At 56.6% G+C, this 23,194-nt stretch overlaps 1 protein-coding gene across 1 annotated transcript; it reads right to left on the bottom strand.

Annotated features, from left to right (window-relative positions):
• Positions 1-1,266: 1,266 nt before the first annotated feature.
• Positions 1,267-19,106, bottom strand: NGFR (nerve growth factor receptor; the record flags this gene model as incomplete). The annotated part of the gene is made up of 6 exons (XM_080713770.1): positions 1,267-1,568; positions 2,171-2,331; positions 3,982-4,234; positions 7,666-8,025; positions 11,329-11,470; positions 19,038-19,106. 6 exons carry the CDS (start codon positions 19,104-19,106, stop codon positions 1,267-1,269), a joined length of 1,287 nt encoding a protein of 428 aa, XP_080569896.1.
• Positions 19,107-23,194: the final 4,088 nt, after the last annotated feature.

The raw sequence follows: 23,194 nt of genomic DNA on the forward strand, positions 1-23,194 counted from the left end.
AACCGGGCTCCTTCCCGTAGCACCCCCGCCAGCTCACTTTTCTTCACAACCTTCAGGGCCCAGCCAAACCCAAGCTTTGGAAAAGAAGAACGGGGAGCATTCCTCCACGCACAGGCCTCGGGAGGCAGACGCCAGCTCAAGCCTCAGTGGTCAGTCCTTGGCCCGCCAAAGCTGGGGGCGAATGAAGGCCGCCCTGGTGGAGCTCAGCCCCCCTCCGATACTTCTCTGGCAACGGCCCCAGCAGGATCCCATCTCAGCCCAAGAGTGGAACAAAGCAAGTCATCTCCTGTGTGTCTGTGTGTCTGTGTGCACGCACACACACGTTGCAGGATTGGGGGGCGGGGAGGGTCCTCAGTCCCTGGCACCTAGGGCTGATTCTAGGGGCCAGTACTGGCTACAGGTCTGTGCCAGGACAGATGGCACCAACGGACTAGGGCCACTCTGTAAGGACAAGCCTGAGGGGGACAGGCAGAGGGAGACCCCCTCCAACCCCAAGCCTGATTTTGTAACGACAGGCCAGAGGCCCAGCTCAGACAAACGTCCCATCTCCACAAGGGCTGGACAGGGCCGGGAGGCAGTGGAGGCTGGGGCGGTCTTGGATTCAAGACATTTCCTGAAAGTCACCTGTTCCCCCTCACCCATCCCTCAAGCTAGTCAAAGGCCCCCTGTTCAGAGAGGAGGGTACCAGCCTGCATTTGACCTTGCCAGTGCTGGGCAGCTTTGGGCGTCACTGTCCTGTCAACGGTGGACTGGCTTTCAAACCTGCTTCCAGCTCAGACAGCCCTCTGGTCCTCTTCATCTTGGGCCAGAGTGGAGGAGCCAGGGGGCCGAGGGAGGGTTTAGGCCACTGGGAGGCTCCCTCGTACCCCAAGTTCACAGTGTAGAGTCCAGGGCTCTGGTTCCTTGGTACCTCCTTCTGAGTCTCGGGGGCCTTGTCACCAACCCCAAACACAATCCCTGGTGTCAGCCCCCAGATACCTGCCAAGGTGGGAGGAGCTGGCCCACCCAGCAGCAGGGGAAGGAAGCAGAAGGCCTATGATGGTGAGGGACGGGGTGGGGTGGGGAGGCTCCCCTCTCGCTGGAGAGGGGGCGTGATGGGGCCAGGGAGCACAGGGCCGCGGTGTGGGGGCCTGGGCCCTGAGGCCCTGCCCAGAGGAGCTCAGCTCTGTGAGGCTGGCCCCACCCCGGGGGAGGGACAGGCTCCATGGGGTCTGCCCGAAGCTTCAGTCCTCAGAAGTGAGGGCAGGGCAGGGGCTCCCCCTGGGCTCACACCGGGGACGTGGCAGTGGACTCACTGCCCAGGCTCTCGGCAATGTCAGACTGCCCGATGCGGCGCAGGGCGTCCTGGAGGGTGTGGAGCCTGGCGCTGTCCCCGTTGGCCCAGTCGTCCAGCAGGGTTTGGACTGGGCAGACCTCTTGGGTGAAGGACTTTATGTGCTCCTGCTGGTAGCCCAGCACTTCTGCAAGACTCTTCCAGGTGTCCCCACCGGAGCCATTAAGCAGCTTCTCCAACTCCTCCCGCTTGGCCGGGGGCAGGCTGCTGTAGAGGACTCCGTCGCCCTTGAGGGCTGCCGAGAACACCACCGTCAGGCAGGTTCTACCCGGTGTGTCCCCCCACCATGGGCCTGGGTGACACCCTAGAAGGGCCAAGGCACTCTCCTCCCAATCTGGGGGCTAGAGGCAGAGGGATGGCTGAGATAAGGTCCCGGATGGGGCAGGGCTGGGAGGAGTGGGGGATGCTGACTCACTGCCCCTCACCCACCACACTATCCCCACCACCTAGTCCCCCCCACACCCCAGCGATTAATCAGGGCAGAGGAGACTGCACTCCTCAGCTCCAGACAACTACGGTCAGTGTCCCAGAGCCGGCTGGGGGCCACTAATTAGGGTACACACTTAACCACTTGCTCCCCACAAGCCCAGGGCAGGAGGCTAATTGCAGCTACTTTGGGCAGTAATTAGCCCCCAGGGGGGACAATTAGCCTGATGAATCTGGAGGCCCTGACTTGTGAAAGCCTCTCCTTCCCAAGTCATCCCCCTGGAAAGAGCCTCTCTTTCTCAACTCCCTCTCCCAGCTGTCCACAGAGGCAGCGCGCCAGCCCCCTCCCCGCGGTCCTTCCTGTAGTCTAACCTCAACCCCTCAGATCCCACCTGCCCGCTGGCAGCTCACCCTGCCCTGCGGCCGTCTGCGTGTGAGGCTGCTGGTCGTGCAGGCTCTGGCTGTCCACGGAGATGCCACTGTCGCTGTGGAGTTTCTCTCCTTCGGGCGGGGGTGTCTGGTTCGCGGGCCTGCTGTTGGCACCTTGTTTGTTCTGCTTGCAGCTGTTCCACCTGGAGCCGGGGGACAGGCCAGGTCTCGGGTGAGCAGCCGAGGTGGTCTGGCGTGTGGGGCCTGGCAGGTGCCCATAGAATCTAAGGTGCTTAGCTCCCCATATATCCACCCCCCCCACACACACAGTGAGAGCGCTCTAAGAGTAGGGGGCACGCTACACGCGCCCAATAAATGTCCATGGGAAGAATGGGGCATAAATATATGGCGTCCCAGGAATTCCTTCTTCCCAATCCCCCCTTCTAAATGCTCCCACATGTGGGCAGTGATATACACAAGGATTTCCTCTGTATTTATAAGCAGTAACAGAACGCTGAAAACAAATCAAATGTCCATCAAGAGGGGACTGACTAAATAAATTAAGATCCACCCGTATTACTGGATGAGTGGCTACAAATGGTCAGGTCATCCGTGTCCCAAGGAAAGCTCTCCTGAGGGGGATTAAGTGAAACAGTGCGCTGTAGAATATGTATAGTGGGATTCCCTTGAGGCTTAAAGAAAAACCTTATGTGTTTACATATAAACCTGTGTTTATATTTTAAAGTGCATGGAAAAATAGCTGGGGAGGGCATAGGGGAAATGAAAAGGGGCTTGTACTCTTCATTTTAGAAGATATTTGTCTTGGGGCTGGGGGTGCAGCTCAGTGGTAGAGTGCATGTCTAGCATGCCCAAGACCCTGAGTTCTAGCCAAGCACCCGAAAAAAAGATAGTGATATTGGCTACATTTTCCTAAACAAGCATGTATTGATTTTTAAACATTTTTGATGATTTTTTTTTGGTGGTACTGGGGTTCCTGGAAGCCCTTCTACCTCCGGGCTACACTCCCAGACCTATTTTATATTTTTTTATTTGGAAACAGGGTCTCTCAAGCCAGCGAGGCTGGCTCCGAACCAGCGCGATCCTCCCGTCTCTGCCTCCCAAGCGCGGGGATTACAAGTGTGTGCCACCACACCCGGCATTTTTGATGATTTAAAAAAATTTTTATTTCTTATTTTTATTTTTGGATTGAATGCAGGGGCATTTTACCTCCAATCTATACCCTCAGCCCTCCCCTTTTGCTATTTATTTATTTATTTATTTATTTATTTATTTACTTAGCGAGTCTGGGGATGGAATCCAGAGGTATTCCATCTGAGCTACACTCCCTGCCCTATTTTTTATTCTTTATTTTGAAACAGGGTCTCACACTAAGTTACGGAGGGCCTCGCTAAGTTGCTGAGGCTGTCTATGAACCGTGATCCTCCCATCTCAGCCTCCTGAATGCTGGGATTACAAGAGTGTGCTAACACACCCGGTTATTTTTTATTTATTTACTTCTTTTTTTTTTTTCAGTACTATGGATAGAACCCAGGGGTATCCTATCTCCTTGCTACACCCCCAGTCCTATTTTTTATTCTTTATTTTGAAACAGGGTCTCACTGAATTGCAAATGGCCCAAGTAGCGGAGGCTGTCATCAAACCAAGATCCTCCTGACTCAGCCTCTTAAGTGCTGGGATTACAAGCGTGCGCCACCACACCCGGCTGATTTTTTTTTAAAAGAACATGAACTTAAATGCAGTTAAAGGGCTGTGTATTTTCAGGTGAAGGTCACAGCAAAGCCTTCCTTGATTATGAGCATCCCACTCTCCACACCCACAGGACAGTCTCTCACCTCTTGAAGGCGATGTAGGCCACGAGGCCCACGACCACAGCAGCCAGGATGGAGCAGTAGACAGGGATGAGGTTGTCGGTGGTGCCTCTGGTCAGTACGGGCTGGGAGCTGCCCATCACTGTGGTTACCACGTCTGCCACCGTGCTGGCCACCAGGTCTTGCTCTGGGGGAACCTCAGGCTCCTGGGTGCTGGGGGCCGTGCTGTCCGAGCCCTCCGGGGGTGTGGACCGGGTAATCCAACGACCAGGGATCTCTAGGGAACATGGCCACAAGAGTGAAGGCCCGTTACCCCAGGCCCCTCCCCTAATATTCTGACCTGCTGTCATGCTTCTTCCTTAACCCTTCCACTCCCTTCCCTCCCCTGGTTCTGGACACCTGAGTACCAAGCTCAGGGGTGGGGGCTGGCAGTGTGTGCGTCCATGGCAAAACGCTGGTGGAGACAGGCAGAGGCTGCAGGTCAGGAGATCTGGATCCACGTCAGCTCTGTGACTGATGGGACCTCACTGTCCCATCTAGGAAATGGAGCTATTTAGAGCGACGGTCTCTAAGCTCTCTTCTATCTTGGGCTGTGAACCTAGAATCCTAATCTGTTTTCTCTGAGTACCCCGCAGCCTAGCAAGGGGCAAATGTGCAAGAAAGCTGGAGCCACAGGGAAGCCTCAGGCTAGAGCAATGTCCTCATTACTCTGGGGAAACGTTGCAAGCTCTCTGGCCCCGGGTTGCCCAGGTGCCTGCAGCCCTCAGGAAGCATGAAGGCACTTGGGTCTGGGTCAGAGAGGTGCTACGCTACACCACCTCTCCATACCACACTCCTCGACCCCCTTCCGGTCTCCCATGTCCAGCTGAGGTGCAGGGTGCAGCTGGGTTAACAGTGCCTGTTCCCGCCCTGCCCCCACCCAGCATTGCCCTGCCACCTAGAGGAAACTGAGTCAGGTAGCCCAGACCCTCCTTGATAGGATGCAGGCTGCTGGTGGAGAGAGGCCTGCAGGGCAGGTGGTGTCCACTGCCTCTGGGGCAGGAGGCAGCGCCGAGCCACCCATCTAGGCCCTCTAATGCCAGCTGAGCATTGCCAACCTCCCTGGCAGGGACCCTAGCACCTCCTGGCACCAGTGGGTGGGATTTTCCACTGTGCCACCCAGCCAGGGGCAGTGCTAGGGGTTGTGGGCTCTGGACGTTCCGGGGTGCTTGTCTGGGCAAGGTTGTGTACCCCATCTGTCTTCGCTTCCCACGCCTGGGGCCAGGAAAAGAGCAGACGGGGCATGCCAATGGGGTGAAGGGGAGGGCACTGTGCTCTCCAGCTCTGCCCCACCCAGCCCCCCGGTGTGCCCACCCAAGTCGGAGTCAAAGCTGCCCACTGGTCTTTTGAGCCCCACTGGCTCAAGACAAAGATGCTTCAAAGCCCCTCCCCCATTTTTGGCACCTCCTGAGGGTTAAGGCCCCCAGATGTGAGTCTGGAATCCATTTGGCTGCCAAGGAGGAGAGGGCTGCCATCTGCTGCCCCACCCCACCCCTCCCCCAGCTAGTCCTGGCAAGGGTGGAGAGAGGAGGGTGGGAAGTGGTGGGGACCTGAAGGGGACATACAGGGCTGGTCTTCTGGAAGCCTCGAGCAGGGCCTGGGACTAGGGAGGGTCTTCTTGTAACCTGTTAGGGGACTGGGCCAGCTAGGGGGCAGCCTGAGCCCTGAGGTGGCAGCTCAGACCCACATGCAGAAACTGAAATTGTGCCTTTGGGCGGGGGTAAATCAGGCCATCACAGAGAGTGCGGCAGAGAAGGGCTAAAAGGGCAGCAGGGGCAGCCCAGACTGAAGACTGTCCAGGGCACTTTCCCTCACCTCTCCTGTCCTCCTGATGGGGGCAGGGGATGAGATCCAGATGTGGCCAGTCCATAGCATTCCAACCCACTAAGCCCCTGGCAGGTCCTGACAGCCATTTCCGGAATGGGAGCTTTAAGACTTGGGGGTAGAAGGAAGGACCAGGTTACCCATTCTAAACCTCCCAGGGGAAGGGGGGCTCTCCGCCCAGAGGGTGGGTGAGTCACCGCGTTGACACCTGAAATGTATATGCAGGGAAGCGTGGTACACTGGAGGGGAGGGGGCAACCCAACCAAGAATCAAATTCCATTTCCTGACCCTCTGCCCTGACGCTGACATTTAACTCTTCAGAGGCCGGCATAGCAAGGGCAACGGGACAGGGATAAACAGGCCACTCAGGGGTACACTAGTTCAAGGAGGCTGGGGAAAAGTGGGGTGGCATATAAGAGGAATCTGTGAGCACCCCAAAAGACAGAGCTTGCCCCTACTCCAGCCTCCCCCTTTCTTTGCTCTAACCTCGCCCCTGATTAAGTGGCCCCGCTGGCTGCCCAGACTTGCCCATGGAACTGTGCTGCCCACCGGTCTGCTGCCAGAACTCTCCCTGCTCTGCCTGGCGCCTGATGCCAGCCGCCTGTCTCCTGGCCCAGGGCAATCTCCACAGGAACCACCCTGGGGTCTACACCCATTCCTCCTCCAACCCCCTTCCTTCCTGCTGGAAGCTTCAAAGTTACCTGGCTGAGCCCAGGCTTAACAGCTTTCTCCACCCTGAGCTCCCCAGAACTGGGAGGGCAGGCCCCGGACTGTCAGAGCCTGGGTCAGACTGCAGGCTCCCCAGGGGCAGGGCATTTATTTATTTTTTTCATTCCTTCAGCTGAGAGCTAGGTGCTGGACCCTGCCTCCCTTGTCAGACAGGAGCCAAGGCTGTCTCTCTGCCCTGAGGTTAGCTCTCAAAGGAAAGCGGCTCATGGCACATGCCCTTGGGGTATGAAAAGAAAGGCACTGCCAACCTCTCACGAACTGGGAACCCCCCTTCACCCTCAGATGGACATCACCAACCAGAGCCAGAACAGTTTTCCCTGGCCCAGGGAAGCCGCTTCTTCTTCTTCTTTTCCCAGGGACTGCCATCCCTTTGGGACCTCAGGTCTGGCTAATGTGGGCACACCAGCTCCCATCCACCCTGGCAGGGAGCTGAAAGCCTTCAGTGTACCCAACCTTGTCCTCAGGCCCCTGCTTCCTGTCACAGAACCCCTCCTCCACGACCTTGGTGGTCTCTGCATCCCACCTTATCCTTCATTAAACTTCACAATGGCTGCTGACCCATCCCCCAGACACCAGGAGGTGAAATGGGACGTCCTGCTCTGTGCACCCCAACTCTCAAGGACCCTGGTAACCACCCGGCCAGGGAAGAAACAAGTGCAGAGACAGGAGTGGCCTGGCCGAGGTCACTCAGATGGCGAAGGGCAGGGTGAATTCTACCCCAGGTCCTAGAGCCAAGAGCCAGCATGAATCCAGGTCAGGCCTAGGAGCTAAGGGTCCCAACGCCTGTGCCCCACCCCCATCCCCTGCCTGCCGTTGTCTGCTGCCCATCCAATCACCGGCAGCAGCCACAGATAAATGAGGGCCTTGGAACCAGAGTTACGAAGTAATAACTGCGCCCCAAAGATGATAATGCCGGCTCCCCAAACATTCCATGCAAGGACGGAAACTGCATGGGGTTTTGTGCTGGGATAGGATCCTGATCGCCTACTTCCTCGGGTTCCACAAAGGGACCGAGGCTCGGGAGGATGCACGCAGGCTCAAGGTCACTGAGCTCCCCCAGGGGCCCTTGGCGACCCCCAGAGGGCGCCCTTCCTCAGGACGCCAGCGCCCGCTCACCCTCGCACTCGGCGTCCGCCCAGCGCGTGCACTCGCGCAGCTGGCGCTCGGTGTCCTCGCACACCGTGCAGGGCAGGCACGGGTCCACGTGGTTGGCCTCGTCGGAGTACGTGCCGTCGGGGCACTCCTCGCACACGGTGTTCTGCTTGTCCTGGCACGAGAACACGAGGCCGGAGCCCGCCTCGCACACGCTGCACGCCTCGCAGAGCCCCGTCGTCTCGTCCTGGTAGTAGCCATAGGCGCAGCGGCACACAGCATCGTCCGCCTCCACGCAGGGCGCCAACATGCTCTGGAGGCCCACGCACTCGGTGCACGGCTTGCACGGCTCGGTGGCGCTCGCCACGTCAGAGAACGTCACGCCTGAGGGTCGAGGGCCGGGCAGGGAAGCAGCAGACACGGAATTTAGTCACCTGCGCTTTGGATGCATGGGATGCAGGGGCTGGAGTCCCTCCCTCCTCATCGCAGGCCAGGGTGCTGGACCCTCTCCTTCACCCACCCTCTCATGGACTCCCACCTCCTCCCTAGAGTCCTGGAGTCCAGCCTGTGAGAGCCGGTGGCTGCCTATTGGGATGGGGCCAGAAGCCCCATCCTCTGGGCCCCAAAGCACCCGCCCTGAGGCTTCACAGTGGAACCCAGCTGGTGACGGTAAATTCCTTGGCAAATCATCTTAGAGCACCCAGCCCTATGCCCTTGTTCCCACCACGATTAAGGAATAATGCAAGGGAGCGTGGTTCCCACCCAGCCCTCCCCTGCGGCCAGAGCTGGGCGGTGGACCCAGCCCTGGCATGTAGGCCTTTCACTAGGGAGCCTGGCTTGGCAGCCCCAGCCCTTGCAGGGGGGTGGGGGGGCTCGGGTGTGACCTGATGGGAGTGACTGACCGGGGTGATTTCCCACCCATGGCCCATGGTGCTCCCCCACGCTGCCTGCCTGAGGGCTTGGTTCTTCATGGTCGGAGGAACTCCAGACAAGAGGGATGCAGGCTAGAAAGCAAGAAGGACTTGCATGTAGTCCTCTGCTTTTAAAGCTGGCATAAAGGGAGGTTTCCAAGCTGTCTTATTTTTTACTGATGGTGGTACTGAGGATTGAACCCAGGGGCACTCCATCATTGACTTACTACACTTGAGCCCCTTTTTTTGTGGTACTGGGGATTGGACCCAGGGGCATTCTGCCTCTAAGCTACTCCCCCAGCCCTATATTATTTTTATTTTTTAAAGTTTGAAACAGGGAGGGTCTAAGTTGTGGAAGGCCTCCTGAACCTGTAATCCTCCTGTCTCAATCTCCCAAGTACTGAGATTACAGGTGTGCACCACCATGTTCAGTTTACCTCAGCTCCTTTTACTTTTACTTATTTGTTTTTTTTTTAAATTTTGAGGCCGCCATGTTGCCCAGGCCATCCTCAAACTTGCGATTCTCCCATCGTAGACTCCCAAGTACTGGGATTATGGGTGTGTGCCACCACGCCCAACTTCCAAGTTCACTCTTGACTAATGCTCCCTTAATTAATGGATGTGACCTTCAGAACCAGGGGAGGTGGGGTGTACCAGGGTCTTCCCCTTCTTGTGCAGGAAGCAGAGAAAGGGAAGGGCAGAGCTGGGTCTTCTTATCCCCTTCCTTCCTGGGTGGAGAACTCCATGCCAGTCTGAGTCCAGGAGGCCCTATCCTTGCTCCAGAGGCAGGAAGAACATGGATTTAGAACCCTGAGATCCAGAGCGGGCGGGAGTGCTCAGGATTTGGAAGAGATTTAGAAAGACTATGGAGGGAAATGGGGGCCTGCAGAGGGGTCCAGTATAAACATCGCCTACAGGCATCAAGAGACAAGATGGAGCCCGGAGTCGTAGCTTGGGAGAGGCTGGAAGGAAAAGCCAGAAAGGAAAGGGTAAAAGGGGGGCAGGGCACAGAAGAGATAGAGGGACAGGGCCTGAGTCAGTCCCTAGACAGCAGATAGGCTCAAACCCACTTCCATCAGGTATTAGCTGTGTGACTCTGGGTGTTTGACTTAACCTCTCTGCACTTTTTCCCCCCTGTAAAACGGGGACTATCTCCACTCACAGGCTTGAGGTGAGGTATAAATGGAGCTTAGTGGTGAAACACTGGCCACATAGCAGGGGCGCTATAAAGGTTGGGCCCTGTGGGTGGGCAGTCATAGGTACAGAGAACTGTGGTGGTCGAGACAGAGAAAGTCGGACAGCACAAAGGATTTCTCAACCCAAAGGCCAAGGCAGGATGGCCGCTCAGTGCAAACAAGAGGGTCCCTCTGGAGGCTTGGGGCGGGGGTGGGTCTTAGTCACACTGGCTGTGAAGAGGAGAGAGAGCTCAGCTCCTGGGAAAATACAGAAATTAACAGAAAACTCCTGGGAGAGGGTTTTAGGTGGTGTGAAAAATGTGGTCTTTTTTTGGCAGAGCATGAAGGCAGGAGCTTAATAGGTTTCCTTGTGGAAACGTTTTGAGGATAGAGGGAAAGTCCACTGGGGTCTCTATCCCATAAAGTGGGCTTGTAAAGGCAGCCTGTTAACACAGCTGGAGGAGGCAGGCTGGTGGGGGCAGGGGGAGAGGGGCGGGGTGAAGGGAAGGTTCCTCCAGGCCTCCGGCCTCTGTTCTCCTGCAGCCCGTCTCCCTAAAGGCCCCTTGACAGGAGGGAACCCCTGCGCTGGACTCTAGGCAAAGAGGGCGCCCTGGGATGAAGACCATGTCCATCCAGGGCCAATACAGGTGACAAATGGCAAGGCGGCAGAACCTTCCCACCCAGGCCAGGGGTCCTTCTGCTAGGGATGGGGTCTCGGGATCCCCAGCATAGAGCTGGGAAGATAGTGTGTTTGGGGAACACCAAGGAGCTGCGGTGCCTGAGGATAGGCTGGGGGCGGCAGCTCTCCAAGGCAAGGCTAGGCCAGTGGGTGGCCTTGGAGCTCCCAGCCCTGCACCCTTGTTCCCAGCGGGGTGAAAGAGCAAGCAGGGTTCAGTTCCCACCAGCCCTACAGGTGAGCATCAGCAGGATCTGACTGGCAGCAGTCAGGAAAGTTCCCGAGCCCATGGCAGCAGCTGAGCAATGGGGTATCCAGCAGGGACACCCACCCTCCCCATCCACAGCCCCGCAAGACCTTCCTGAAGGAAACCCAGGTGGGAATGGGCACAGCGCCCCTCTCCCCTACCCACCCCAAGTCACCCCAAAGTAAGAACGTCCTTATCAAGTTCCAGCCCCCACTGCTGCCTCAGGAAAGCTCTGCTTCCTCCTTCAAAGCAGTATGGGGTGGGGCCACACCCTCCAGGATCCCCCAAGGTCGGTGTCTCCAGGGTGGCTAGGGTTTGATCCTCCTCTCCCTCCCCGAGACACTGAGACACCGGAGTGTGTAAGTTGCAGCCATTGATTTTGCAGCGCACAGGTTATTTTTAGCTGGTCTTCGCATCAGCTTCTCCTGCCTGGCCTCACTCTTTTACCCGCCCTCTGCTTAGGAGCTGGGAAGGGGCACCCCTGGGAATCCCCCGCCAGGCACCCCTCCTCCCTCAGCCTACTTCCCTCACCCACTCACAGCTCCTCTCAGACCCAGCTCTGGTCACCCACCTTGAAGCAGCAGGCAAAGGACTGCCAGAAGGCAGGGTGCTTAGAGGTGCCCTGGTCCCTCCCCCCACCGCCACGCCCTGGTCCCTCTCCGGCCACCCCCTACTCACTGTCCAGGCAGGGCTCACACACGGTCTGGTTGGCTCCGCAAGGCTGGGCCACGCCCTCCCCCACGTTGCAGGCTTTGCAGCACTCCCCGCTGTGGGTGTACAGGCCCGTGGGGCAGGCCTCTTTGGCACCTCCGAGGGACACCTAGGTGGGGAAGATCCGAGGGTCAGACTGGCAAAAGAAAGGGGGTGTCTTCTGAGGCATCAAACACCCCCCTACCAGTGCCGTCTATTGGAACCACCTGGGATGGGATGAGCTCACCGGGGAGGCATTAGGCACATCAAAGCTGGCGGGAGGAGGGGCAGTGGGGGACCATCGCCCCTGCAGGCTGCCAGGGTGTGAGGTCAGAGCCTCGGATGCTAACCTTATGCAAAGTTCACTTTGGGGTTACAGCCGCACCCGGAAACCTGAGGATGCAGCCCACAGGGAAGGTGGTCTGAGACCCACTGGGAGGGCCTTCCAGCAGGGCGCCCCACTGCGTACACAGGTTGCAGCTTGCACAGGCTCCCAGCCAAGGGGCAAGCAGAGCTGAAACCTGGCCCAAGCTGGGCTCACTCGCTAAGCTTCACACCTGCAGGGCTGCATTTACCCAGAGGAGGGGCCTTTTTCTAACAAAGGCTAGCAGGGCTCTTCCTCTAGGCCTTAATTCCACATATTAAACATCACACCGGAGGTGTTCATGCCTAAGAGCAGAAGACAGAGAGCTGGGGTCTTGGGTTCAAATCCTGATTCTGCACTTGGGGTTTGGGCCTGCCCTGACTTCCCTCTTGGACTCTTCCTCTTCATAGAGAGAGATGGCGTCAGCCTGGTGCCAGGGCAAAGGACCAGGGGATGGGCAGGAGTCTGGCGCCAAGACAGAGAGAAAGGGACGCCTGTTATCAATGAGACAGCGGCTGCTCTCACCACCCGGCTACCCTGCCCCACCAGGGTTTGATTTCCAGCTACCAGCCCTCCCCATCCCCAAGCCTCCCATGTGATGGCTGGGAACAGAGCTGGAACCAGGGGAAAGGGGAGTCAGATTCCTGCCACTGAAGCATCTTTCTCTGCTCATGGATGGAACGATTTAGCACCAGACTCCCTAGAGGGAGGGGCTGCTGGATGTTGCTTTATATTTCTGCTCCTTCAAAAAAAAAAAAAAAAAACTTAATGTCTAATAAAACTCCAAAGCCTGCTTTGCTGGCTCCAGACTGCAGCCCCCATTCAATGCTGAAATGCATAGGCTCTTGAGTCACAGGACCAGAGGGGAGCTTTACAAGGTCATTTGGGGGCATTCCTCTGACCTTCCCTCCGCCCCCTCCAGTGTTTTCAAACATCCTATGTCACACCAGGGTTTGATGGGGAGAAAACAGAGGAGGCAGGGACGCCCAGGACGATCATCTCGGGAGCAGCCCTGGGCCCCAGGAGTCTGTCAGGAAAGGCGCAGGCAGCAGATGAAGAGGAACCCTGGGTGTAGTCACCATCTCTGCCCCTGTGTGGGCAAAACACAGTGCTGGGAACATCTGCAGACCAGGAGCCTCGGGGTCCCAGATGCAGGCTTCCCCCCAGGAGGCGAGATTCCAGAAGGGTCTGCTCTGATTTCTTTTCATCACTTAGGGCTCTGCTAAAATGTCACTTCCTGGAGGAAGTGGTGCTGCCATCCTCGGGCCTCCGGCAGAGCTGCCTTGTCCCCAGTTCTTGCGTAGCCTGACTCACTAGACTCCCTCACTAGTCTAGCGAATTGTCATGGTGCCTGGCATAAGGACCCGGTGTATATATGTATGGAACTGAAGGCCATCAACATACCATATGCCCCAATTAACTAGGACTCTGGGAGAAAGAGCTCCTCCGGATGGCTGAGACCCCGAGGGCCTCGGCTTTGCCGCTGGGTCACCTAATGGCTTTCACCCTTGCCAAGGGAGGCTGCACCCTTCTCTATCTTGGAACACGCCTTCCCAGCTTCCCTCTGACTCAGGGACTCATCACGCCAGCTATTATTCCGGGCTGCGAGGCAGCGATGCGCTTGTGTTTTCTCCCCAAGTACCACGCTTTCTGAGTTCTCCAGTCAGCTTTTTTTTTTTAATAGCTTTTCTATCTCCTCCCTTCCTGTCAAGGTATCAGCTGTCACTTCTTGCTGCTGCTACCAGAATGTGACCTGAAGCAGCCCCTCCCCCAGCATCCTAACTTATTAGGGCTCACTGACTCTTTAGACACTCCTCCACTAGCAGGGGTAGAAAGGTGCGTAACTGGAGGGGAAGCTCTCTGAGCCAGATGTGTGACTGAAGTGCCTCCCTCCTCCGCTGTTGCCACCACTCTGAATCCTGGCTCATCACTTAGGGACAGGATTTGAATTTCTCTGCACCTCTGTTCCCTCATCACTAGGTAATCATGACAGAACCTGCCTCGCGTGGGTTGCTCCAAATATAAATAAATTAGTAAAGTGTCAGCGCACTTTGGGACCCCTCTTTCCTCTTCCCCAGGGTCCCTCTCGCTGTCTTTGTGGTCTCTGGCTGTGCTCCAGTTAACTGAGGGCAGCAGAGACCTGGGGTCTGGGTAGCTGAGGGATCAGGCAAGGGTGGTGTGGTAGCTTCGGGTGAACCCCTCAACCAAGAAGCCTGCTCTCCCTACCTTTGTTCCTCTGGTTGTGACTTGCATTTGGAACGGGGGCCACGTAATTAGTGACCATGCATTTCCTGTGGTTTTATGTTCCCTCTATCATAAAATCCCAGATCTGTTCCTATGGCTGTGTGACTTTGGGTACATTACTTAATCTCCCTAAGCCTTGGTTTTCCTACCTAAATTACTGGGTTGGTAATGACTGCTGCTGTGAGAATTGGACGGAATAAGTTATGCAACTATGTGTGTATTCAGTGCAAAGTCAACAAAGGTTAGTTATCAAAAAAGCTGCTTGTCTTAGGGAGGATCAGTTGCTGACCCCAGGCAGGACATAGTAGGAAGAGGTTGGCCACACAGAGAGGGGAGACCAGAGCTCAGGCAGGTCACTCCAAAATTAGATCCAAAATGTCAGCGTATCGAAGTGACAAATACAGCCGGGCATGGTGGTGCACGCTTGTAATTCCCGCGCTTGGGAGGCTGAGACAGGTGGAGTGTACAGGTTCGAAGCCAGCCTCGGCTACTTAGTGAGGCTCTCAGCAACTTAGTGAGACCGTTTCCAAATAAAGTATAAAATAGGTCTGGGAGTAGAGATAGAAAAGTCCCTGGGTTCCACCCCCAGTACCACGCGTACACACAAAAAGTGGCAAATACATTGGCCTGCAACTTGTATTTATTATACTCATTCATTTCAAAGTTGATGGAACAGTTCCCCATTTTCCAGAAGGCAGACAGTCCTTTTTGTTTTTGCAATTTCAGGGCTTTTAAGAACCAAGGTGAGTACCTGGGAGGCTGGTTCCAGGCCAGCCTCAGCAAGTTAGTGAGACCCTGTTTCAAAATAAAAAAAATGGCCGGGCGTGGTGACACACGCTTGTAATCCCCGCGCTTGGGAGGCTGAGACAGGAGGATCGCACGGGTTCAAAGCCAGTCGTGCTGGCTTAACAGACCCTGTTTCCAAATTAAAAAATGTAAAAATAGGTCTGGGAGTGTAGCCCGGAGGTAGGAGGGCTTCCAGGAACCCCAGTACCACTAAAATAAAAAACAAATAAAATAAAAAAATGAAATAGGACTGGGGGAGTATCTCAGAAGTAGAATTCCCTGGGCTCAGTAGCAATACCACAAAAAATTTTAACTAATTAAATAATTTTAAAAACCCAAGGTGGAAATACCCTTATGAATTATTATTATTTGTGGTGGTGGTACTGGGGATTGAACCCAGACGTCTTTTTGCCTCTGATCTGCTGAGCTATACCCTAACACTATTTATTTATTTATTTATTTATTTATTTATTTATTTATTTTGGTGGTACTGAGGATGGAACCCAGGGGCCTTCTACCTCCGGGCTACACTCCCAGACCTATTTTATATTTTTATTTGGAAATAGGGTCTCTTAAGCCAGGGAGGCTGGCTTCGAACCTACGCGATCCTCCTGTCTGCCTCCCAAGCAGGATTACAAGCGTGCGCCACCATGCCCAGTCTCTATTTTTATTTATTTATTTATTTATGTTTGATTCTAAGATTGACCCCAGGAGCATTCTACCTCCCAGCCCTTTTTAATTTTTTCCACTTTGAAACAGGGTCTTGATAGGTTGTTTAGAGCCTTGCTAAGTTGCTGAGGCTGGTCTTGAACTTGTGATCTTCCTGTCTCAACCAAGTGCAGGGATTATAGGCTTGCACTACCACACCTAACTCCTTTTTATTTTTAAATAGTGTCTCACTAAGTTACTGGTGTGCTAAGCCTCAAGCTTGTGATCCTCCTCTGTCTCAGCTTCCCAGGTAGTAGGATTACAAGCGTGCACCATCACACCTAGATAGATGGATTGACTTTTAAGAATCTTAATTTTTGTAATTAGAATAACTAGAAAGCCAAAAATCATTGAAAGTACATGAATGGTTGAGTCCTGACCGTTTATTATAGCTTCATCACCACTACTTGGGAGGCTGAGACAGGTTTGCAAGCTGGAAGCCACCCTCAGCAACTTAGTGAGGCTCTAGCAACTTAGACCCTGTTTCCAAAAAAAAAAAAAAAAAAAAGGTCTGGGAGTGTAGCTCACAGGTGGAATGCCCCTGGGTTCAATCCCCGGCACCACCAAAAAAAAAAAAAAAAAAAAAAAAATCTCAAAGTAAGCCGGGCGTGGTGGTGCACGCTTGTAATCCCAGCATTCGGGAAGCTGAGACTGGAGGTTACGGTTGGCAGACAGCCTCAGCTACTTAGTGAGGCCCTCAGCAACTCAGTGAGATCATGTTTCAAGATAAAGAATAAAAAATAGGGCGGGGGGTGTAGGTCGGAGGTCAAATGCCTCTGGGTTCCATTCTCAGACCCGCAAAAAAAAAAAAAAAACCCTCAAAGTAAATGGAGCCACAGTCGCCACCATGGGGCGGGGCTACCAGGGACTTTTTTTTTTTAATATCTAGAGGGTCTTCAGAGGAGGATGCAAACCCGGGAAGCACTGGTACATGCCCTCCGCGCCCCCCTTGGATAGCAGTGGAGTTGTGGGTAGGACACTAGAGATTATTACCCAGGATGGCGATGTAAAGAGGCTTGAGGGGGCGGGGCTCTGTGTGGGGAGAAGCGGCTCAAGTCTAAATTTGTGGTTCCAAAGCCATTGGCCAAGATCTAACCTCCCCGGCTGGCTAGCGGAAGCTCGGAACCACACCTCCTTTGGAGATCGCGAAGTTGCCGGAAGGGAGGGAGCATGGCTTAGGGACGAAAGAGTGAGCGGATCCCGGATTCCTACTGGGGTGCCACTACTCACTAACAGGGGGCGCCCGGACCTCCTGCCTGAAAGTCTGGGAGATTCAGCCTCATCGACTGTAAAGTGATAATGACTAAATGTATCTTGCGGGTACCTTCTAAGGATTAAATAACTTAAGACAATATCCAGGGCAGCTCGAGACGCACAGTAGGCACTCAACAAGTTTTCTAATTCCCGCCTTTCCACCCGGTCCGCTAGGGAGGAAGAGGGGCGCTCGAGCAGGACCCGGCTGGCGCGGGGTGGGGGCCTCTCCTCCCAGCGCCCCCTCCCCACCCACCGTCCGCCCCAGTCCGGCCGCTCGCGCTCGCCCATTTGCTGCCCTGGCTGCTGCATCCTATTAGGCGCATTAGCCAGCCCCGCGTCTCCAGTTACTGACATCTGAATGACAAAGTGCCTCCATTACCGGCGCGCCCGCCCGCCGCCCGCCGGGGCGCGCTCCAGTTTCAGCACTCTCGCTGCGGACCAGGAAGAAACTCCGACCGCGGCGATGGTGGAGCGGAGCGGAGCAGCCCGGCTGGAGGCCGAGGCCGGGGTCCACCTTCCCCAGCCCCAGGCGCCTCTCCTCTGCTCCGCGGCACCGTCTCCTGCCCAGGTCCCGGGCCCACGCCCTCGCCCCTCGGGGGTACCAACTCCGGGCCGCCCCAGGGCCCCCTTCCCGGTCGCTGTCGTCCACCTGCCGCCCCCACCCCGGGCCAAGAAGCATCCCTAACCTGCGGCATCAGTCAGCAGCCGCGCCTGCAGTCCGAGACCCAGCCTGGGCTGCGGACCACACCGGGGAACCGGTGCTGGGCTTCGCCGTCCAAGGTCTGCCCACCGCCCGCCTAACTCCGGAGATGACCTGACCCCTCCCCACCCGGGGCCGCCTGGCTTGTGGGATCCTAGGCAAGTCGCCTAAACTCTCGGAGCCTCGGTCTCCTCATCCGTAAAATGGAAACTTGGGAGATGCTGGCGGCGGGGAGAGGGAGGACGACGCTTCCAGTGCCCTCCTCCCGGGGCATTCAGTTCACGGCCACACAGCGACCTGCGCAGAGGACGCAGGTGCTTACAGGGAGGCCCTGCCGACCTCACCCGGGTCCGCGCCTCCGGACACTGAAGGGCCGGACCCGAGGCATCTCCAGCCGCCCCAACAAGGGGAGGGGCGCGGGTACCAACCGGACCCCCCGGGGCCGCGGAGCCCCGCGAGCGCGGTGGGCGCGGCGCTGGGGTCGCGTAACTTCTCGGGGGCTGTGCGCAGCTGCGGACGCCGACCCCCGCCCCGCAGTGCCCCCTGCGGGCCGCCGCGGGTCTGCGCAGCCGGGGACCGCGCGCTCCGGGACGGTCACCACGTCCCAGCTCTGGTACCCCGAGAGTGGCCGCGGCCAGGCCAGGTTAGGGGGACACCCACCCCATCCCTTCCCGTCCGCCGCGCGTGGACACGCCCGCGGAGCCGGCCAGCCGGGAGGGGACGCCGCAGCGCCTTGCCCGGGAGAAGTGGGAGCTCCCTTCTCAGCTCCGGGTACCCCGCCGCAATTCCCGGACTGGGCGAGGCCACGAGAAAAAGAGAGAGAGAGAGAGAGAGAGAGAGAGAGAGAGAGAGAGAGAGCTGGTACATGCGCGGGAAAACGTTTGTACCCCGCTCTCTTTTTTGTCCGGCTGTCCCTCGGCGGCAGGCGGAGCGCCTGTCACTTTAGGGTCCGCACTCGCTTCGCGCTCCGCTGCCCTTCTGCGCCCATCTCTACTTCCCTTGCCGGCGTCCCTTTTCTGCTCTCCCAAACCCACTTCTACTCTCTCTTCCATCCCTCTCCAGCTCCCCGAACCTCTCCTCCCGATGCCCCTCCCCCCCATTGTCTGGCTGGTCCCCATTGTCCAAGCCCGGTCCCCTCGGCCTCCAGCCCCTCCAACCTCCCACCTATTGTTCCATCGCTTCGCCTCGGTCCCCGCCCCAGCCCCGCTCGCCCCGCACCTCTTCAGCTCCCGCCTCGTTCCCGCTCCTCCTCCCGCCTAGGTTCCGACTCCCCAGAGACACTGATGCTGGAGGGGAAAAGTGCCCTCGGGATCCCGGCACTCAAGTGCGCTCTTCCCAAGAACCCAGGTGTCCGAGGGCCCCGTGACTCCTCCTGAGAGGCCCTCCCCGCGCCCCCCGCTGCGCCCGCGGTACCGGTGCGCGGGTCCCTCCGCATCTCCACCCTGGGACTCGGGCGTCTCTGCGCTCTGGGAATCCTAAGTCCTCCTCCCCGGGCTGAGCCATCGGGGCTCCTCTCCGGTCACCGGATCCCAGCATCTGGGACCCTAAGGCTCTATTCTGCTTCCTGGGTGATGGCGCCCGGCTCCCCTCGGAGTTCCGATCCGGAGAAAGGGAGCGGGCTTCCCTCTGGCCGGCACTCACCCCCAGGAGCAGCAGCGGCGGCAGCAGGCGCGCCCAGTCCATGGCGCGGCCGGCAGCACCTGCCCCCATCGCCCGCCTCCCGCGGCAGCGCTCGGCCTCTGGCTCGGTCCGCTCGGGTGGGAAGGGCTGCGCTGCGCTCGGGCGCCGCTGCCCGCCGGAGCTGGCCGAGGCTCCGCTCGCTCTGGCGGCCGGCGGGAGCGGCTGGGTGAAGCCAATGCGGCGGCCCCGCCTCCTCCCCGCCCAGCCCGCCCACCCCCGGAACCGCGCCCGCCCGCCCCGCAGCCCCGGGTGGGGAGCCCAGGGCCGGGGAGGAAGGCTTGCGGAGAGCCGCGCCCGCACGCCACTGCGCACCCTGGACCACCGAGGCCCGGGACCCAGGGCCCCGCCGCGCTCCGGTGCGTGGGCTCGGGACTCCGAGCTCCGGCGTCTCCGCGGCCGCTCGCGCTCCTCTTCCTCGGGCTGCGGCCGCGCAGGGTTCACTCCCATCTCCCTCCGCCTCTGGCTTCAGCTGCTTCCTAGAGCCCACCCAGCCAGGCTCTGCCATCCGCAAGAAAGCGCGCTGCCCTCCCTGCCTTTCTAGGTCCGCTCTACCCCTACCTTCTAGGTACACTCTTCTAGGTCCACTCTACCCCTACCTTCCCCTCCCCTTCCAGGTGCAGGGATCTCTGGGCAAAAGCCTGGGGGTGGGGGTGCAGGTCACCGGATCCCGGGATGTGCGGCAGCGACCTTCAAGGTAGAGTGCATCCCAACCCCAACGTCATTTGAATTCTCAAATGATGGGTTTTAAGGAGTCGCAGGTGTGCACATAAAATCCGGGGACACACACACACTCAAGCTCACCTGTGTCTGTGCCCATGCTCTTACAAACATCTTCGTGCTCCGGCCGGTCATACACGGGCACCTCCACGGTACGCACATATGCACACATAACTACACACTACACGTTCACATGCGCCCAGCCACATCCATGCAAGCCCTCACGTGGATACAGCCACGCAGGTGTACACACATTCATGAACACACACTTATACCCATACACAAGCACACAGATTCATCCTCGACCACACAAACGGCTCTAGACTGTTTTGGTAAGTGCAGGCAGGAACTATGGTTTCTTATCTGAAAGCCTGGCGCACACAGTAGGTATGCAATAATGTTCTGTAGCAGGGAATAAAGAGAAAATGGCTGGCTCGCATGTTCTCATCCACCTATTATGTAGGTCTTTCTAGGACGACCCTTGTCAAGCTCTAGAAATCTTGGCAGGTCAAATCACAGATCCTGCCAACCAATGAGTATGCCACCCCACTTCCGCTGTCGCCCCTGCCTGTCCCTATCCTTCCCTGGTTTCCGGGCATCCAGGCCCTGGAGCACAGAGCTGGGGGTGGGGGTTGTCAAGTCTCCGTGTCCTGCTCAAACAGAGGACACCAAGAGCATTTGTAAAGAAGGCCTGCTATCCATCCCTTGGTGATCAGCTGAAGCAGATTCATCCATTCATGGGGGACAGAAATCCATCCTGTGGATTTTTCCTGCATGACCAATAAAGTCCAGGGGACCAAGGGCAGGTAGACATCACTGTGGCTTTGAGCATTAATGTTCCTGAGCCACCGTAGCTGGCCATAAGAGGCCAGGCAGGGAGCACCTCTTCAGAAATCTCTGAAGACTCTGCCCTCCTGGGTGGAGATCTCTTCTCCATCCCTTTTATGGGCCTGCTTTCCTCTCAGCTGAATTCATGGCAGGCAGGAAGGGGCAACATTAGTACTAACAGCAGCATTAAGCTGCTTGCTACCAAGGGTATTGACAGTGTGGCATTAATTTAAATACTCCTGTTATTAATTTATGATCCCAGTTACTATCATTGCCAAGGTTATCCATCTCAACACAATTTAATATGACCCACACCACCATGGCTGGGCCTGAGTTATTAATAATTTCCATGGTCCTGATCATTTAAGCCTTACTTGAACAATCACAAACAGCAATTGTTACTATTATTAGCGGTATTTCTATGATTAAGCCTGAGCGGGGCTGCTGAGTGCTGGTGGGGAGAGTGGCTGGGAAGTGCGATGAGGAAAGGGCACTGCACTGGGAGTCAGGCGGCCTGAGGATGCTTACCTCCCGCTCCCCCGTGGCCTGCTCCCGTGTGGGTTTAGGCAGGTGATAGCATGTCTCTTGGCCTCAGTTTTCTCATCTAGAAAATGGGATTTGCGGAGTGATATGGTGAAGATCAAATGAGGTAATACAGCGTCACCTACAGGGAGGGACTCAGTCCCCTCCTATTCATTCAACACGGATTAAGCACCTAGGCATGGTATGAGCTCAATACTTGGGAGGCTGAGTCGGGAAGATCGCAGGTTGGAAGCCAGCCTCAGCAACAAGCGAGACGCTCAGCAACTTAGACCTCGTTTCAAAATAAAAGGGCTAAGGGTATAACTCAAAGGTAGAATGCCGCTGGGTTCAGTCCCCAGTACCTAAAAAGGCAAAAACGAGCCAGGCATGGCGCACGCTTGTAATCTCAGCATTTGGGAGGCTGAGACCAGAGGATCGTGGTTCACGGACAGCCTCAGCTACTTAGCGAGGTCCTCTGTAACTTAGTGAGACCCTGTTTCAAAATAAAGAATAAAGCCGGGCGTGGTGGCGCACGCTTGCAATCCCCATGCTTGGGAGGCAGAGACAGGAGGGTCGTGCAGGTTCAAAGCCAGCCGCGTGCACTGGTTTAGGAGACCCTGTTTCCAAATAAAAATGTAAAAATAGGTCTGGGAGTGTAGCCCAGAAGTAAAAGGGCTTCCAGGAACCCCAGTACCACCAAAAAAATAAAGAAAGAAAGAAAGAAAGAAAGAAAGAATAAAAAGTAGGGCATGGGTGTATCTCGGAGGTAGAAGGCCCCTGGGTTCCATCCCCAGACCCGCAAAAAATAAAAAAATAAAAATAAAAGGCAAAAATGTATATTGAGTATCTCTACAATCCTTGAGGCCCCGAGAATTCCATAATGATAAAAAAAGCAGCTGTCCTCAGGAGCTAATGTTCCAGTGTGTTAGTTATTTGATGCGAGGGCTATTTTATCATGTAACACCTTGCCTCCATCATACCATAGGCCGTGTAGCTGTGATCGGCATATGCCTTTGCTGGGACACTGCATCACTATGGCCACAAGCACCTACATTGTGACCACCATTATAGCCAGCACCATCATTACTGTGGCCACCATCACAGCCACATATGCCAACCCCAGCACCACCATGACCATCACCGGCCACGATCACCACGACTGTCACCACCATCACCAACATCATGACCACCTCTACCAACCCCAGGACCACTGTGACCTGGCGTCACCATGCCGCCAACATCAGCATCGCCACCCAACTACCTCCTCCATGACTGCTAGGACCGTGGTCACACTGTCACTACTGAGACCGCCACATCATCATGCTCACCACTACCATCACCACCATCATGACCGCCATAGCCTTGCCCCTCACACGCGCCGGCCTTCCTACATCTGCACCACCTCGGCGGACAGCAGGAGTCCTGTTCCTAAGGAGAGCCGGGTGCATCTGCCCATTGCTTTTCTAGGAACCATCTGGGAGCCCAGCAGAGCCGCTGCCTGCCTCAGCCCAGCTCCTTAGCAATCAAGACTCCTGGCTCCATGCATGAGTCGTCTTTATCTGCACACAGAGAGGACCTCTCTCCCGCTCCCGGGCTTCCTTGACCTAAGGAGGCTTTAAGGCAAAAGGGTGCAGATTATCAGTGCAATTCAGCATGGAGCTGGGGGCGCGAGTGGTGGACTCAACAACATCTCCAGGAGTCCATAGAAGAGGGGCAGCCCCTCCCCAGTTCACTTCACAGCCCACCCTCTCCCTGTCCCTCCAGGAAGGCAAGCTCTCCAGTGCACACTCCCTGTCCCCCATGTCCACTCCAGCACCCTCGCCTCAGCCCCTTCGCGATGCACAGCTCACAGATCCCCGTCCCCCATGTCCCTAGCCTGCAGCTGCAACCCCTTTCCTAGCAGAAATGGGGGCGCAAGCACGGACAACTCATGCTTCTAGATCCATCCAGCTCCAGCCCCTCTGCAAGCACCATTTTACAGATAAAGAGACTGAGGCTGGAAGAGGTTAAGCCACCTGCCCGAGGGCCCCCAGAAGGAAGCAGAACCTGCC

The sequence above is a fragment of the Muscardinus avellanarius genome (genome assembly GCF_963383645.1).
Source record: "Muscardinus avellanarius genome assembly, chromosome: 16".
Classification (NCBI taxonomy): Eukaryota; Metazoa; Chordata; class Mammalia; order Rodentia; family Gliridae; genus Muscardinus; species Muscardinus avellanarius.